The sequence below is a fragment of the Ostrinia furnacalis genome, unplaced genomic scaffold, assembly GCF_004193835.3.
Source record: "Ostrinia furnacalis isolate ACB-3 unplaced genomic scaffold, ASM419383v2 OfSCF4889, whole genome shotgun sequence".
In the NCBI taxonomy this organism is placed as follows: Eukaryota; Metazoa; Arthropoda; class Insecta; order Lepidoptera; family Crambidae; genus Ostrinia; species Ostrinia furnacalis.
In genome coordinates, this window is record NW_021135128.1 from 372437 (window position 1) to 390620 (window position 18184).

Here is an 18184-nt window from a genome sequence, read left to right on the forward strand (position 1 = left end):
TATTTTAAGTTTTTTAAAGTGGTGCTCCCTCTCCCATGCACTCGTCCCACACAAAGGGTGTCTAAAAATAAAGCGCACCTCGGTCCGATTCCACACACTCCGTCATCTTGTAGCCGCGGTTTATACTTCGGTTAATTCCGGAATATTGTAAAGAGGCTGTAACTAATGAGCGGATCAAAGGACAGTCTTAACCCATTTAGCCCTACCGTACCCTATGTGGTACGGTATCTTTTTGAAAATATTTCGAAGTACCAAACTGTTGTTAATTTGTAAAAACGATTGTGACGGTAAGCTTAAAGTGATCATTTTACATAAAAATATTTTAAAAACTGTTTTAACTAGTGGTTTCGGAAATATTTATGAAATTCCTCGACAGAAAACCAAAAAAATATTTACAATGTATTTAAGAAGGTATAATTTCTTATTACTCATGGTAAATTATGTTATTTATCAATTTTATTTTAAAAATAGAGTACAATAGATATCATGACTACAAAAAAAAATATTATTCAGATTATTTTTATACGGTTTATTCCAGTCTAAAATAGGTGTACCGTATAAGGTACAGTAGGTCTATGCATGAGCAAGTCATGCGAAAAAATATAATTAATATTTATTATTTTTATTTGTTTTAGGCTATTGATGCTTCACTATATTGCCACAACTCATGAAAACTTTGATAATTTCAGCAAACATAAAGCAGTCTTGGTATTTTTCTACTGCTGTCTTATCAGATGACCGCTAATGATGATCAGATTGACGAGGATTTAGGCGATAAAGATAGTGTCAATGTAAATAATAACCCTCAGAGTTTTCTTCGATGGATTTGCTAAATTTCCATCATCGTGTTGCTAAATACGATTATGCATAGCACTAAACGTAACAAATCAGAAGAAGCCAGGTCTTCTTCAGCTATCCTCACTAACTTAGGAGAAGGTAGGAAAAAAGAACCAAATGTGGTTAGTATCACAGAGAAACAAATAATACAATTATTTAAGTTTCTCATGACCTAAATTCGGTATATGTTTCGTTCACTAGAATCTACATGACACGAGTTTGAAGTTCACATAAATGACCTATTTTAAGAGAAATTAGCATAAGTACTACCAACGTAATTTTGGTTTTATCTTGATATGTTTTATTTATATTTGTTTATTTGTATTGTATATGAGATAGATAATAGTTAATTGACACAATTTGACAATAATCCATGAATTTTACTTGGGGAATTTGGAATAATCAGTATCACGAAACAAGAAACCGTATTATTGTTACTTTTTTCCAAGTTCGTGATATATAAATGTATAGTGTTAGGTAGTTTTATGACACATACCATCAAAGACATCGACATATTTTTTAGTTTTTAATACTTACCTACTTGAGAAATTAATTAATTACTTACTTTTTATTATGAGTCATTGGCGTATCTGGGGTTATTTTCAGGGGTGGGGGGGCTACCCTCACTTGAAGCAGCTCCAGGGGTGGGATTAGGAGGAAGGGGGGGTTAGCCCCCCCCCCCACATTTCTTATGACTTGTATAACTATTTTTATACACTTATCGTCAGAAATAACAAATCAAATTTTTATGGGGGGGAAGGTGGTAAGTCACCCCACATTTCTAATATTTTCACATATTGTTAGAATTAACGAATCCAAATTTTATACGTAGGTACGTACCTAGCTAGACTCACAATATTTCTCATAAATATTTCAGGTACGTAATATCGTCAATTTTACACAATTCATTTATTCTATAGTTATTTAATTTTTAGCGTTAAGAGTCGCATCTCAAACTAATTTGAAAATTATAAATAACTTGAAAAAATCGAACTGCCTAAGGCGGGAATTGAACTCACTACCTTCCGCTTGCCGGGCGAACGCTCTTCCAACTGAGCTACTTAGACACTGGATGAACCCGTCGAAATTTTCAAGTGTAATACGCTGCTACGGCCAGCGTTTGTTTCATCAATGTTAAGTATACCTACCCTACATCTAACAGAAATATTGTTGCAAATATTTGACTGTCAGTTAAGATGAAACAGCTCTTTTTACATAGTTATTTAATTTTTAGCGTTAAGAGTCGCATCTCAAACTAATTTGAAAATTATAAATATTCATTTATTCTAAAATACATTATCGTTTTTAAATTTATTAAACCCTTAATCATTATTAAAATATCCTAACTCGATGCATAAAACCGTATCCCGAAATAGGGGACATGAGTTCACGAACTTAGAATCCGAGCAAAATTTTATCACGAAACAGGATCCAAACAAGAGGTCCGCAGAATAATTAATATTAAAAAAAGTTCAAACTATATAACTATAATTTATGTATTAAGTTACTGTCAAAAGACCAAAGTTTAGCATACAAAAGCTTTCATACTGATATCATGCTTGGTTATTTTTAAATAAAATGTTAAAGTCGTAAGAGCCTTAATATACCGAAGTAGGGGGCACTTACCTTATGTCATCATACTTCATGATCAATATGCCGAGCCAAGGTTGGCTTTTTATTTTCTCTTTAGTTTCTGAAACTGGTATGTTACCGTTATATGCTATAGTTGTTGACTTCAACGCAAGAAAAACGTGTTTATCATTTAAATCAGTTCAGCGATATCTATAAGCGTGAAGACAGACAACACAGAGACAGACAACAAATTCTTCCTCTCTCCTAAAATGCTGTGCCCGACAGGGTCCATAATTGCATCCAAAGTAATTACCATACCATCTCTATAACATATTCATGTAATACATGATTGATTTATTGGGTATTGACACTCGTTTGTATTGACAAAAAGTTAAACCTATTTTGTTAGATGTTTGTCACTGTTGCTTCTAGGCAACATCGAGGTTCGGAAGCATGTCATGTATTAGAAAACACTGTTTCTACGCCAAATATTGCTTTATATGATTAGTTTGATTTATTATGAACAAAATTTAGACAAAACAATAACAATTGGAGATCATAAAATAGTATAAAATCATAAAACTTCCGTCTTTGTCCAACGGATTAGCAAGCTGAAGTGGCAATGGGCAGGACACATAGTACGCAGAAGTGACGGCCGATCGGGCAGCAAGGTAACTTGCACTATAGTGTTAAAATAGGTTAAAGCCGCCTTTTTATTTTTTACACTCAATGCGTGTCATTATGCCAAGATAAATTATGACTAAAAATTTTACCTATGCAAATGGATAAACCAATAAGAATTTCATTCATTATTCAAGTCTGAACCTTATCACCACTCCAGAGGGTTCTGTATCGCGTCCTTGAAGCTCTTGCTGTTCTCGCTGTAGAACTGGGAGAACCAGGACCTGAAGGCTCTGATGGTCTTGTCAGCTTTGACGTACGCCGGAGCCCCCACGAAGATTTTGTTGTTCCAAATCGCCACGTCTCTTTCGAACTGAAAAAAGTTGTATGAGTTAATCTTAACCATACAAAACCGTTAAGATTTTTTTTAATGCATAACAAGGCAGGTATTTGACCACAATCGCACCTGATGTTAAATGGGATGCAGTCTAGGATGGTAAATAAGTATCTGCCCTGTAAGGGCCTTTTCTAGGCGAGAGTGAATAGGCATATTCACTCTCGCCTAGAAAAGGCCCGGATTAATAGTCTTCGGGAAAGACAGCAGCTGGCAACGAATTCCAGGCAAAAACTTTGCCGTCAAATACCTACGTGTGGGCAGCATTTAATTTTACCAACTTAAGAGGTAAATACAAATTTTACTGTCCCAATTTAATAAACACCTACTTAACGCTTATTTTTCTACATTACCTACTTCTGTACGGCTAGCATGAAAAACTTTCGAGTTCGATTCGTTTGCGTATTCGAACCGCCATCAAAAGATTTAGTACGAAAACTACAACAGCGCCCTTGTGAATGTGTCGTAAAGTGATCGTAAAATGAGAAATGGTTGCACGAAACTTATTTTGAGAATCAAAATTGTCACGTTATCGTTTAATTCGAAGGTTTAGTATCGAATTTTGTCGAAAACGCAAACGATTCGAAGACGAAAGTCGTTTATGCTTGAGGTACTGCACTTTTTGTCGTCAGTTTTTTAAGGAAAGGTCCACATGTATGGCCAAAGTACCTATCGATTTTAGTCCTTGGTTACTCATTTGGGTATAGTTTCATTAAACGCACATTTTACCTCACCGAAAGCTCAATATTGAAATTATTCGTGTTAAACATAATAAAAACATACAACGGTCAAACCATAGTCAATCTAACTTACCATGTACGCTTCATTATACACCACGAGCGCGGCCCACGGTGCGTTGTACGCAGGTGAGAAGACTCTATGAATCACCTTCTGGAGGAGAGGGCCAAGTGGCGTCACCGACTGGGAGACCAGTAAAGGCCCGAGGGGAGTCTTGAGGAACAGGCGGACGAAGCCTGGGCCTATCTGAAAGGGAATTGCAATTTCAAACAAAATAGAGTGGAAACCACGTACTTAGACACAATAAACAAATGATATAATGTCAAAAGGCGCTTTGGCAATGGCCAATGGGTTTCCAGCTAATGAAAATCAAAATTAACTCGTTTTCAGGACTAAAATGACGGGTTTTTAAGAACTTGTAGGTACCTATCTTGAAATAGTAAATGGTTACTAAACTAAACCAAAGAAACTGTTTTCTTTGCCTACACTCATGTACTTTCACTAAAACTTTATTGGTTAAACATGCATTAATAAATAATACCTGCACTAGGCACAATTTTGTATAAGTAAAAAAAAACTAAGTAATAATTAATTTACTAGAATTTAATTTGAAAAAATCGATTGCCATACTAGATGGTACTTGAACCCACGGCCTTTCGCTTGCTGGGCGATTGCTTTAAAATAAAATAAACTGTCAAAAAAGTGACACTTCACTTTCCCGCCAAAAAAAAACAAATATAGTTTTTTTTCCTTTTGTTGGCTTACACGGCTTGTGTGTTGCCATTTGTCGAGTAAAAACGGTAGATTTCACTCACCTGTTGTACAGTGACATCTATATGAAAGAGGTTGCACTTCATAATTTTATAGTCATGGGTGAGGGTCAGGTCGGCGATGTGGCCTTCTCCCTTATTCCAGGTGGCCGACCAGACGTGGCTTCCTGAAAAAGAGACATCATCATCATCATTTCGGTCACAGGACGTCCACTGCTGAACATAGGCCTCCCCCAATGATTTCCATAAGTACCTATGCTTTATGAGGGCCGGGAGGTCATTTGACATAAGAAAAGAGACATGTTGACATAAAATCAAATATGCCGCTCCCATATTTCAGGCACTGACTCAGTATGCGCTATATCTGTAGTAGTAAGTATGTAAAAGTATGAAAAGAGCAGATTATGATACCGCGTGTCAAAAGCGTACAACGCCATCTGTTGTCACAGTAATGCAAACAAACGTAAAGTGACATTTGTGACAGTTTTAACTAATACCGAAATCGATTCGTTCCGCGTTTTTTATAAGTACCTATCTATTTACGATTTGGAATTAAATATGTCGTAAATGACTTTGCCTAAACGGAACTATTCCCACCTCTCGTTCCCACCACTGCAACTCCTGTGTAGCCAGGATCTACAGCTTGACCGCCAATAACACAACCAGTAAAGGTCAAGTTTGTTCCGGGGGAAAGATACTGTCATTGTATCCGCAACGAAATTAATCAGAAGAACATAGGAAGAGTTCGAAATTAAGGTTCGACTTCCCTCCATTGCAAAGTGGATGAATGACAGATGACAAACAAAGGTTTAAAACCTAACTAAGTAGCGCTTACTTTATTGCTTACCAATAATATTAAGAAGGAAGGGATATTTCTCCGCCAGCCCAGTGACCACTGATGGGGAATGAACCGCGTTCAAGTGAGCCACGTCTGCTCCATTCTCTGGGATTTCCTGGAAGAAAAAAAAATTAGCTTTAGAAAGAAAGACAGAAACATTTATAACATTAAGAAATTACACAAATAATGCAAAAAATATTTAAAAATACAAAAGCTAAGAAAACACAAAGAAATATGCTTCCAAGCTTCCAACCGCATAAATTATAAAGGACATTGTCAGAAACCGCCTAAAAAACCGCCCAAAAACATTAACCCATCATAATTATTTTCTATTTTTTTTAATACATTAAGCACCCTTTCATTCTAATGGACACTTAAGCATTGAAAAATTAAATAAATAAGTCTTTTAACGTTTATTCTATAATACTATTACAACTTCCGGACGTTTTGGTGCGTGGCATGGTCTAAAACCTATCAAGTTCCATAATTTTTGCCNGGTCTAAATGGGTTAATTTTATTTTACGTATATTTAGAACTAATCAGTAGCTGTAGAAGAACAGACAACTCATTGTTATAATGGTTGCCCGTTTTAGCACAGGTAGGTAAAAAATGCAACTGAAATTAGAATGTCATGACTGATATTAATTTAATATTTGTAGTGCTATTCATGTTATAATTCTGTAAAAAAAAACGCAAACATAAAATAGAACGTCTATGAACGTCTTTATTTACACAATCCCAAATTAGGTATTCTTCTTCTTTTCGTGTCGACAACAAACCTACACAGTGTCAGCCCAAAACTCCGCCACAAGAGTGGCGTTGTCAGTAGCACTCATCAAATCCTCCTGAGTCTCAATATTAGTAAAGCAACTAACATGCTTTGCATTTCAAATAAAAAGGATTATTTTAGTGATTGCACATAATGCACATTCAACATAAATTTTCATTAATTTTTCGCTGTGACCAGTGAAAACAGCAGGCGATATCAATTTTACAAAGTCAATACTTTTCTATTTGAGCTGTTATAAAATGCCACGGCTCCACTGCCGACTAATCGCCGGATTTGTCGCGCGACTGTGTGGAGTCCTGCCCGTTTGATGTCACTTATAGAAGATTTAAAATAGATAAATTACAAGACCGAATGATTCCGTAATTTGTCAAAAGCTAGGGTCGGTACCTTTTTAGCTTTGAGTTGAACTGAAAGAAGACTTTTCGGTTGGGTATACTTAGACGATTGCATTAGGGCCAGTTTGTTATTTTATCCGTTAATTTTCATAAATTTAAAAAGCTAACCATTGTTTAGAAAAACACGTTATTTCACGGATATTTAAAACACTTAATTTTTTTTATTGAATGTTAACTACGAATCAAAAAAGACCTCAGTCATATTAAATATTAAGTTAATATATTTCTCGTCGACATTTCATTGTTAAAATGGATTAAATTATTATCATTTTAAGTGATCACGTTACACAATTAAAGTATAATAGTCATACTCGTAAAATATTATGTAGAAATGCAACGCATACAGAAATATAATTAATCCTTTTAATTTATCAACTTTTGGTGTATTTATTTTAAGTCAAATTAATATGAAAAGTTATATTATGATTTCTGGGTTCTGTGAATGAAATATTAAGAACCAGCAAATAATCGATGTTGTGGTAGGTTAATAAAGTAAAGCTATTGTGGATTACACTCCAGCTTTAAAAGGTTTGTCAATTAGACTTTTTGGAAAACTAACATCGTGAAAATCACTTTTCTTTCTTATTCCTGTAAATAAAGTGCCATGTTAAAAATGTGTGATCGATTATTAGCAAAGAGAAGAGAGGCTTAAATAAAACATTAATTAATTACACCTTCAACCATTGGACTCTCAAAGTCTCAACTCGGTCAGCAAATTAAATATTATTGTTGAAGCCTAAATACGCCCTTTGGAAATTGTATAACTGGAACACAGAACGCTTTACGACTGTCTGGTTCCAGTTTTTAATTTTGTGTCAAATACATAATGATATATTATGGACCTGAAAAAAAAAGTTACTTTTCAACCGACTTCAAAAAAAGGAGGAGGTTCTCAATTCGACCCGTATGTTTTTTTTTTGTAATAACGACTTATCTACCAGTCTTTATCCGAGACCTGTTAAACTAAAAGTTATAGTTTATCTAACGTACAAGTTTCTGATTTTCTATTGCCAGCAAATGGTGGAAAAGGTCATGATTGATTGAGTAAATATTTTTATATTTAACTTTAAATTCTACGCAAAAGCTGAAAAACATTGATAGCAAATACCTGTAACAAACTAGCTAGTTAATAAGAGCTTAATTCCGTCTAAAGCTCGCAGCTTCTAATTATCTATGCTGTAATTCATCGGCTGATACAACGCCCTGAGCTAAAATGAGCTAATACCTGGTACTGCTTAATATTCTGAAGCACGGGATTATTATTATAAAGGCTTTGAGCTTAGGGTTAGTGGTAGATATCGTTTTGTTAGCTAATTACTTTGCGATTTATTAATTATTTATTATAGTGCGGCTAATATTCTGCGGCTAGTACCCTAAAGCTCTAAACCAGAGTTTCTCAACATTTTTTATTCAAAGACTCCTTTAAAAACCAAACAACTTTATATTCAGGCCTCGCCTTATAAACCACTGTCAGGTTAGAAATGATATAAAACTAGCTCATTTTTATGCTTTTATTGGAATACCAGGATATCGGTACTTTATGAGATGGTTGTTAGAGCTGCTTCTTCCTTTCCACTAAAAATATACTTTAACCAGGATCTTACCCTTTCATATTAATAATTCATTCTGCAAAGTTGCACAGCGTGCTATGGAGAGGGCTATGCTCGGTGTTTCTTTACGAGATCGAATCAGAAATGAGGAGATCCGTAAACGAACTAAAGTCGCTGACATAGCCCGACGGATCAGCAAGCTGAAGTGGCAGTGGGCTGGGCACATAGTACGCAGAACTGACGGCCGATGGGGCAGCAAGGTTCTGGAATGGAGGCCACGTACCGGAAAACGCAGCGTGGGATGTCCACCCACAAGGTGGACCGATGACCTGATAAAGGTAGCGGGAAGGCGCTGGATGCAGGCCGCTACCAACCGTGCGATGTGGAAGTCATTGGGGGAGGCCTATGTTCAGCAGTGGACGTCCTGTGGCTGAAATGATGATGATTCATTCTGCATCTGTATAGATGAAGTATACTATTTATGTATTTGCAGACTATTTTGACCTAAGCCGCTTGAACGAGACAGCTGCGGTGTAGTTTCAAACACTGAATGTCCATATAATGTTAATATATTTTGGGAAATTCTACCAACAATTTTCAATTTTCACCATCCTTTGTTCGAAATCCTAACAGTTCAATATCGTAATTGTACAAAGCCCGCTTGTATGTTACAGCTAACGCTAGTTGGTGTTTATTAACTTCACTCGTTAAACTGCTCATAGTTTACATTTATTTTGTTACAATATGTTTCTAAAAAAGATTAATCGAGTTAATTGATATTGGCGGACCGATGCTCTAGTTTAAAAAAAATAAATATTGATGGTAGTTCGTTTGTTCGTTTCAGCCAAAAGACGTCCAGTGTTGGTCAAAGGCCTCTCCCAAAGATTTCCACAAAGACCGGTTCTGCGCCGCTCGCATCCAGGCACCTCCCGCGACCGTCACATGATCGTCGGTCCATTGGTAGGTAAGTCCTTAATTACATAAGTAGTAATAAAGTCACAGTGTAAGCTCGATGTTCCGTCGTCCGCACACGCTTTGAATAAGTAAACAAAATGATCATTCCGTAGCACTGAGCAGCGTCGTAGCAGTTGTGAATTATCGTAGCACCGCGCACCGTAGCAGCGCGCTTCGTTACTAAGAATATTCGCCGCAGATTTAATTCCGTGTCCAATAAGCGGGTGAGGTGAGGCGCGGGGAGGGCCGCGGCTAATCTCATTCCGTGTACCGTACTAGCGTCTAGCGCCGATTTTGTTAAGAGAAACTGCTTTTATTACAGTACCCACTATACTCGTACTATATAGTACGGAATGTGACCGGCGGGGTTTTATTGAGCAATTAACTTTTTTGACTAGCCGACGTTCGTGACTCTTGCATTTACATTTTTTAATTAAAAGACAGCGCAGAAGGGATGCCGAAAAAATAATAAAGGAATTTGGGAAGGCAATTAAAGAAGGTAAGCCTTGAGATAAAGTTATGGAAAATCTTGGATGCTTCGTAAACGAGAGTATCATGATTTATGCCTATTGTTTTACGATTGCATCTGCCTTTAAAAACATTAAGGCCTTCATGAAATTATTGTGTAATTAAATCATTAAAAGAGATTCTTAAAATTAATTAGCTAGACAAATAACTGAATTATTTTGACGTCGCGTTTTAGCAACGACTTGATTGAGATACGAGTATCTAGGTATACAGTTAACTAAATAAAGCACAATTATTGTCCCTACTGTTTAAATCATTCTCAAAAACCACGACATACTCTTGGATGAGAGCTGTGTCATGTACATGTCCCACTTACAAAGCAAAGCTACCACGGAGAGACCCACACGACTATTGCAAGTTTTGTTTTATTACTATTATCCAATAGACATTATGATCGGTTTCATACACTTCTTCAATTATTATGATGTTCTTACACATTTTTTTCCTCCATGATAAAGTTATTATACTTACTGTGCCGCTGGTAAAAGGCCTACCCAGAACCTACCCATATCTGGTGGCAACGGTTGCTGCATTCACAAAATATTACCAAGTTTAACAATGGGATTATAAAAATCAAGAAGATGACTTGAATGGACTGGCAATGCTTAACCGTGTAGAAGTGACAAATTCTAAACAAAGGCTTAGAACGAATAATACGTTATGAATGCTCTTAGATGCCCTCGGCCTTCAGAGTTCCAACTCACCTCCAGCGCTGGCGAGCGGCCAAGCGGGCCAGTGGACTGAGGTCCCACTCCGCAACACGATCTTTGTACTATCTACTATACCTATCTGTTGCTTTCGCTCTTACAGCATCTTGGTATGAGTAAGAAAGACGAATAAAGCCATAAAGACAGTCATCGTACTGCGTAGTAGACCCCTGAGCGACGTGGTCAGGATTGTATCACTATTTCGTATTGATTTACCATCATAAAATTTATTTCCAAAAGAATGTTTGCACCATTTGGCCCGCAACAGAATAGAGTTAAATGATATGAGTATAATATATTGGCTGCGATACGCTGCAACATTGGATGTGTCTTTATATTCGCAATTTGATACAAGTTTTATATTTACTGCCAGATACTTGCAACGACTTGCATCTCCGTTAGTCGTCATGACTATATGGTTCAGTACATAAAGTCGGTGTGATAACAGTTATTTACTATAATGTAAAGTCACCACACCACCGAGTAGGACGTCCACCTATAAGGTGAACCGACGACCTATTAAAGATAGCAGGAAGGCGCTGGATGTTGGCCGCTACCAACCACCGGCCTTTGTGGAAATCATTGCGGAGGCCTATGTTCAGCAGTGGACGTGATCTTGTGGCTGAAATGATGATGATGATGATGAAAGTCACCATTCATCATCATCATCATTTCAGCCATAGGACGTCCAGTGCTGAACATAGGCCTCCCCCAATGCTTTCCATGTTGATCGATTAGAAGCGTCCTGCGTCCAGCGCTTCCCTGCTACCTTTATGATGTCGTCGGTCCACCTTGTTGGTGGACGTTCCACGCTGCGTTTTACGGTACGCGGCTAAAGTCACCATTGTGACAGAATATTTTAGGTACTTGCAAATTACTAAACAAAAACAATTTTACGTCACTTTAGTCGTCAAAATTTCTCGTTTACTTACTTTGTCGCTGATCTAAAATGTACATTCATTTAGCGAAAACACAATCCCTTAGTTGTTACAAAATTTAAATCACTACTCAAACTTGAAGAAAATACCCCGCTAACAATTCCTGAAGGCTGCCGGTCTGTGTTACATAATTTTGAATTTAATCATTACCTGCTCAGAGCGGCTTTTACTGAAACATTTTATTTAAAAGAATAAAGTTTCAATTGCTGGCCAAAGTTTTAAGCTAGCGGAAACATGACACTGGAAGTTCATTAATTTGCTTCTGCAAAATATTTTTTGAATCTTCTGTTTTTTTTTCTCATGTTGTTATTGTCAATCCAGGCGTACCCAAATGCATTCATTATCATATTAGCTTTTGCCCGCGGCTTCACCCGCGTGAAATTTAGTTTGTCACATGTTCTTATCGTCATAAATTATAGCCTATATTATGTTATTCTGCGTTATAAAGAATAATATTGTAAAGTTTCATCAAAATCCGTTCAATAGTTTTTGCGTTTAAGAGTAACAAACATCCATCCGGACATCCAAACTTTCGCATTTATAATATTAGTAGGATCATGAAAAATATTATTTTTCTAAACCTTTTCTTGTCACTTTTATCCGCTTTACACTGAAGGGAATTTGACCCTCGGCTGTTCTCATTTAATTCGTTGCGGGTCCAATGACAGTTAAACTTTTTCCCGGAAGTAATTTATCTGGTACTGGTCGGGTTTTATTGGTCTACCCACGTTGCAGAGGTGGGTTAGAGAGATTTAAATAATCCCGGATACCGTACTTGTCTTATAAAAGTAAAGTAATCAACGGCGATCAGGCTGTAGATCCGGGCTACATAGCAGTTACAGTGGTGGGAATGAGAGGTAGGAATAGTCCCTTTAACCGACGCTGTAACTAATCACATAGTTACAAAACACTGTAACAAACACCGTTATTAAAAAGCTATAAATATATGCTAAGCTATTTGCAGAATAAAATACACACCTGCCAACTCTGAAACTAATTTATAACTCAGCGTAAAGTCAAAAGGTCGGACTAAGACCTCGTTAACTAACATCGATTAACAAATTACAAAGAACTTAAACAATTAAAGTTAATGACCTAATAGTTCTTAAGAACGTGATTGAAACGGTTGTTGGGAACGAGACCTTAACACGCTTTTGAAATTCAAATAACTATTGATGGCTTTGAGCTTAAAGTTCGCAAAGTTCTGTCATACTGAAGATGCTGTAAGCTTAAAATCCAAACTCATCTTGGGAACTCATTGCGACAGTTTCACTTTGAAAGTCAGTCATAAAATGTACTTTTCATAATAAGCTGATTTGTACACTCTCGTAACTTGTTGGATGGATTGAATTATAAACAAGCCATTTAATTAAACCGCAAAGTGACTATTTGCCTGTACAAGGGTGAAATTAAATTAATTGAATGATGCGATCAGAATGTACGGAATTCTGCACGTTGTAACTGTAAAGAGAAGTTAAAAAGTCAACCTGAAACTTTGTTCAATACAAATATGTTGTAATAAGCATTTAAATATTGCAATTTGTAACTATACTTTTGGTGTTTTCGTATACATGTATTACAAATAATAAACACTTGAATTTGGACTTTTTGTTGTTGTCACTTTATTCTTTCATTGTTTTTATTTTGGATCGTATGTTCCAATTTAGAGAAAAAGCTTTTACCAGGTACAAAATATTAAACACTTTTTATTCAGTATTTACGCACGCATATACGTAGATAACGTAGGTAACTTGTAAATTCCTTGTCTTGCGCAAGATAAGCGGCGGCGTCCCCGCGGAGCCATCGCGTCGGCCCTTCAAAATTGATTGCCACACTTCCCGCACAGTTTTATTGGCATATGTTGATTTACTCCTGGATTTGCTTTCACTTGAAAGAAAGGGAAAGTGGTCTAGTATGTTGTTTAGGGTTGCGTATCATAGAAAGAAAAAGACAACCTATAACCTAGAACTTCATGTCACAAATGCTGTGGAGATGTCAAGGTTCAAGTTGAAATCTATACTTATAATAAATCTGTAGAGAGGTCAATTCTGTACATGAAATATATTTTCAAAATAACTATCAGGGGGTGATTAGTGATCGATACTGATTCCAAAAATGCAATCAGTAAAATTTTTGTCTGTCTGTCTGTCTGTCTGTCTGTCTGTCTGTCTGTCTGTATGTTCCTTATAGAAACAAAAACTGCTCGACGGATTTTAACGAAACTTGGTACAATTATTCTTCATACTCCTGGGCAGGTTATAGGATACTTAGGAATTCCCACGGGAACGGGCATTAGCGGGAAAATCCTTTTGTATGAAAAATCTAAACCACTTAAGTTAGACGCTTGAAATTTGGCAAGCAGGTACCTTAGTAAACTTAAAGCTTAGTTGTAACAGGATATTGCAAAATTCCTACGGGAACGGGAATTAGAGAGAAAAAACATTTGTATGAAAAAATCTAAGCCACGTAACATAGACGTTTGAAATTTGGCATGCAGGTACCTTAGTAAATTTAAAGCTTAGTTATAACTGGATATTGCAAAATTCTCACGGGAACGGGAGTTAGCGGGAAAATCCTTTTGTATGAAAAATCTAAACCGCTTAAGTTAGACGCTTGAAATTTGGCATGAAGGTCTCTTAGTAAACTTAAAGCTTAGTTACAACAGGATATTGCGAAATTCCAACGGGAACGGGAGTTAGCGGGAAAAAACATTTGTATGAAAAAATCTAAACCGCGTAAGATAGATGAAGGGGGTAAAATGGGATCCACGCGTACGAAGTCGCGGGCGGCCGCTAGTCAATCATAAAAATACGTACTTTTAATGGTATTAAAAAAGCAATGAAGAAGCGATAATAGGTACCTTTCCCTAACCGAAAAAAGTAATATTTTCCCTACAGAAAAGACAGGAAAAACATAATAGGGCGACATAATTTAGTTTTTTGACCGCCTAAATGTATATTTTTTGTTAATAAAATGATATCAAAGCTCTTTACGGAGCAAAATAAGATTTGAAAACTGTTTTAGCATTTTTTTCGCATCAGAAAGTCAGTATTATAAAGAGATGTGAGTAAGCTCCAGCGATTTTTCTTATAATCGTATCCAAATTGGATCGAATCGAGGCAAATACTTATTACAGATTTGGGTAATCTCAATAATTGAATCCGCGAGCCTGGCTTGAATTTAGTAAACCAGTTTCTGAGCGTAATGTGGGATATTGTCGTTATTTGAACACACAAAAGGATCTAAGAAACTAATTATTTATTTCCAAGAAATCTTGAGCTAGTTCAATGTAAGCGTAATACGTGCTTTAGGTTTTTGTAGGAGCTTGTGAGTCTATCTTATAACTGTAACGTTATTTCGGTTTAGTACGAAATCTGGATAGTGTTGTTTGTTCGATAAGCCACGGATTTCGACGAAATTTAACAAGCTCAACAGATTATTTGGCTATTGTGCAGCTAATGAGATCTGGAGCCCATACGTCATCTAGATAAGCTGATACAGGATTAACGTAATTAATACGAAAGATTTGTTATAAAAATCCGTTTGCCTCATTTCTACGGGTTCATTTTGTACAGATTGGATTTTTAGGGTTCCTTAATTAAGCTTTGAAACCATTATGTCTGAGATTCAACTTCCGAATCATTCAACTACTTAGATACGTATTCCGATTTCGTCAAATCATAATCGTGTAAATTTTCTGTCTACTTAAAAATGATATTTCAAATCCTTGAATTCAAACGCTTCTACTCGTAGAGAATAAAGCCATATAGTTACCCAATTCTCTATAGATTGTCGCAAAATTATATAGGATATTGCAACTTGAAGAGAGGAAGTATAACATCTAATGTAGAGAGGTTGAGCATAACAGCCTTTACATGTTACACTTTAGAAATATTTCTACAGTCTTCTCTTTGATGTTAATTTTATTAGTATCGTGTTTTATTTGTTTTGTCCTCAATCCTGTACGGAACTTAAAATGCATCCAATAACATTTCATACTTCTCCCTCAAAGACAGAGCTAAATTGAATTATATGTCCCTCTGTAGCTGGCTAACGAAACTTTCTCTTTCACACAGTGGCGAAGTAAAAGGGATAAAAGAACTCGTATTGGTATTGGATGTACGTTAAAAGACTGATGAAACCTTCCTAATGCATGATATAGGGGAAATGTGCGGGCAAATAGCTGGACACTAGGCTTGGCGTTTGATTTTATCGAAAATAACAAGTTTTTTATTTTTATAAACGAACTGTTATAAAGCAGTAAGATTCTTTCATAGGTCCATAGTTTCAACCATACTGAAAAGTTCTGGGAAGAAATTGAATTGAATTTATGATTGTTTACGTTAGAATTCACTCATTTAATTGACATAAATTTTGAAATAATTAAAGTAAACTATTAGGTTAGTTCCGATGACAGGCCACAGCAAATATTGCATTATTAGTTTTATTATTAAGTAAATTATTTAAGCTTAAAAGGAGGCATCGATCACTATTAATTATAAGCAATTCCGCTGGTAATGAAATAAAGATTTTATTATTATTTATTTATTTATATTTATTATTTATTACCACCGATCACCTTCAAAATAAAGGGGTGTTTATTTTTTCTAATTTTAAATGTTCAAAATAAACCTTATTCAAAATAAAACTAATAACAATTAAACTCTTAAGCTTATCAGCTCTCGAAACAAACTCAAATCGGAAAAGACTTGTTGATTTTTTCACGGACCTCTTTACTTAAGAGAAGTTTTCTCGAGTAATTCGATACCCTCACACTTCCTTCTTCGCTTTGATTAAATTTATTACAAGTTCAAAAACAAATTTCCGTTTGATGGTTAGAGCAAAATCGATTGGGTTTGATTATAGACCTCGCTTTTGTAATGTAATTTCAAGCTCCTAAAATCAAATTGGTCTTGTTCTGAGAAAGGAAATATCTCGAAGTAGTGGCTTCCATTTAGTCCGACGTGGAACTTCAAGCATTATTACGGTTCGTAAGAAATTAATTTAGTACTTCTTGATAATAAAGGTATTTTCAGCTTTAGTTTTTCCTCTCTGTTGTAGACTATTTGAGTAACCCGATGGTAAACAAACAGCTGCTGTTTTTCTCTAAAGTAAACAGTTTCTAAGAGAAAAAAATATTAATCAAACATTTTTTTTTTGTTTTTAACAGACTTGACAAACGAGCTCTCGATTTCGCTCACTTATCGCTTTCGCTCAATTAATCTCTGTTACTGGTTAAAATTAGCACAAAGTCACCAAATAATCACATTTTTAACTAAAAATTGTGCATAGGTATTTCTAGTTCGTTATTAACATATCGATATGGCATTATGCAACGCGACGCACAACACTAGCGGTAGCCGCGAGAAGCCGGCGCAGTGGTGATTCAATCCAATCCGGCCCACAACCGGCACGTTACACGTTACACGTATGCCTACGTGTACACATATTATGCAGAAGTCGGCCAAATGCTGCTAATACAAATTTAATTTAGCTCCGGCTATTAATTTGTTGGTGTATTATGGTGGAATAAAGTATGCTTCTGAAATTAATTTGTAATGTAGGGACAGCCCCCCACGTATGATTTTACAGAGGTAGGTATCAAAATTAGTAACCTGTACCTACTTATCGTTGCAGAATCGTTGTCGTTCATTCGTGTTAGCCAAATGAAGTCCACTGTCTCCAAATTCCTCCTCTCCGTTACAAATAAAAAAACTACTGGAGGAGTTTGATGACAAAAAAGGCTGCATTTTGGGGTTTTCCCGGAAATTATTGGAACTTTTCTCGCCGTAAAAACCATCCTTAGACTTCAACAAACATTTAGAAAAAAGAATTGGTTAAATTGGCCCAGGCGTTGTTGAGTTATACTCTTACCTAAACATTTTGCGATTAATTTTTATATTAGGTATAGATTTAGGAAAACTACATATAGATACTTTAGGACACTAATTGACGAGTTACCAAAAGGAAGGGAAAGAAACGCACGTACATTGGTTAAATTGAGGAATGAAAAAATATTATTCAACGCACACAAGTTTATTGCTCATAATAAGGCTTGATTTGTTATAACCGTTCCGAATCTCACCCTCGTGACCCGTTTCAATTATTGCCTCTTTTTAAAACGGTCCCTGAAAGGTTATTTGTTTATTATTACTTTTCAAACGAAGCTATTGTAATTTTTTTAGAGTTTTTTAGAATATATTAGATTGTATCTTGTAACTTGGCAATACTTACGCCCATATTCACAAACTTAACGATGCTTGCTTAAGTGAAACAGAAAATCAAACGCACATCGTTGAATTCCCAGTTGATTCCCAGTGGGGGCAGATTTTTCTGTTCGGTTTGGTTGGTGGTAGGGCTTGTTCTAAGTCCGCCTGGCTAGCTACCACCATCTTACCTAAGTCTGTCGCCATAACAACAATGTTAACAGCATTATGGTGTTCCGGCAGTTAGAGGTAAGATAGCCAGTTCCTCCGTGGTTGAGGATTCCGGGTGAAGCTCGCTTCCACCTTCGGCCTGATCGTCACTTACCATCAGGTGAGATACAGGCCA

General features: G+C 36.1%; 1 protein-coding gene across 1 annotated transcript in view; it reads right to left on the bottom strand.

Moving 5' to 3' along the window:
• Positions 1-2986: 2986 nt before the first annotated feature.
• LOC114360096 (cholesterol 7-desaturase-like) overlaps positions 2987-18184 on the bottom strand; it is a 28596-nt gene continuing 13398 nt past the window's right edge. The window contains exons 2-5 of the mRNA XM_028314661.1: positions 5780-5885; positions 4978-5099; positions 4238-4408; positions 2987-3403 (exon numbers count right to left, since the gene is read on the bottom strand). Of these exons, the coding sequence (XP_028170462.1) occupies positions 3239-3403; positions 4238-4408; positions 4978-5099; positions 5780-5885 (564 nt within the window). The 3' untranslated portion in view covers positions 2987-3238. The remainder of the gene's footprint in view (positions 3404-4237; positions 4409-4977; positions 5100-5779; positions 5886-18184) is intronic.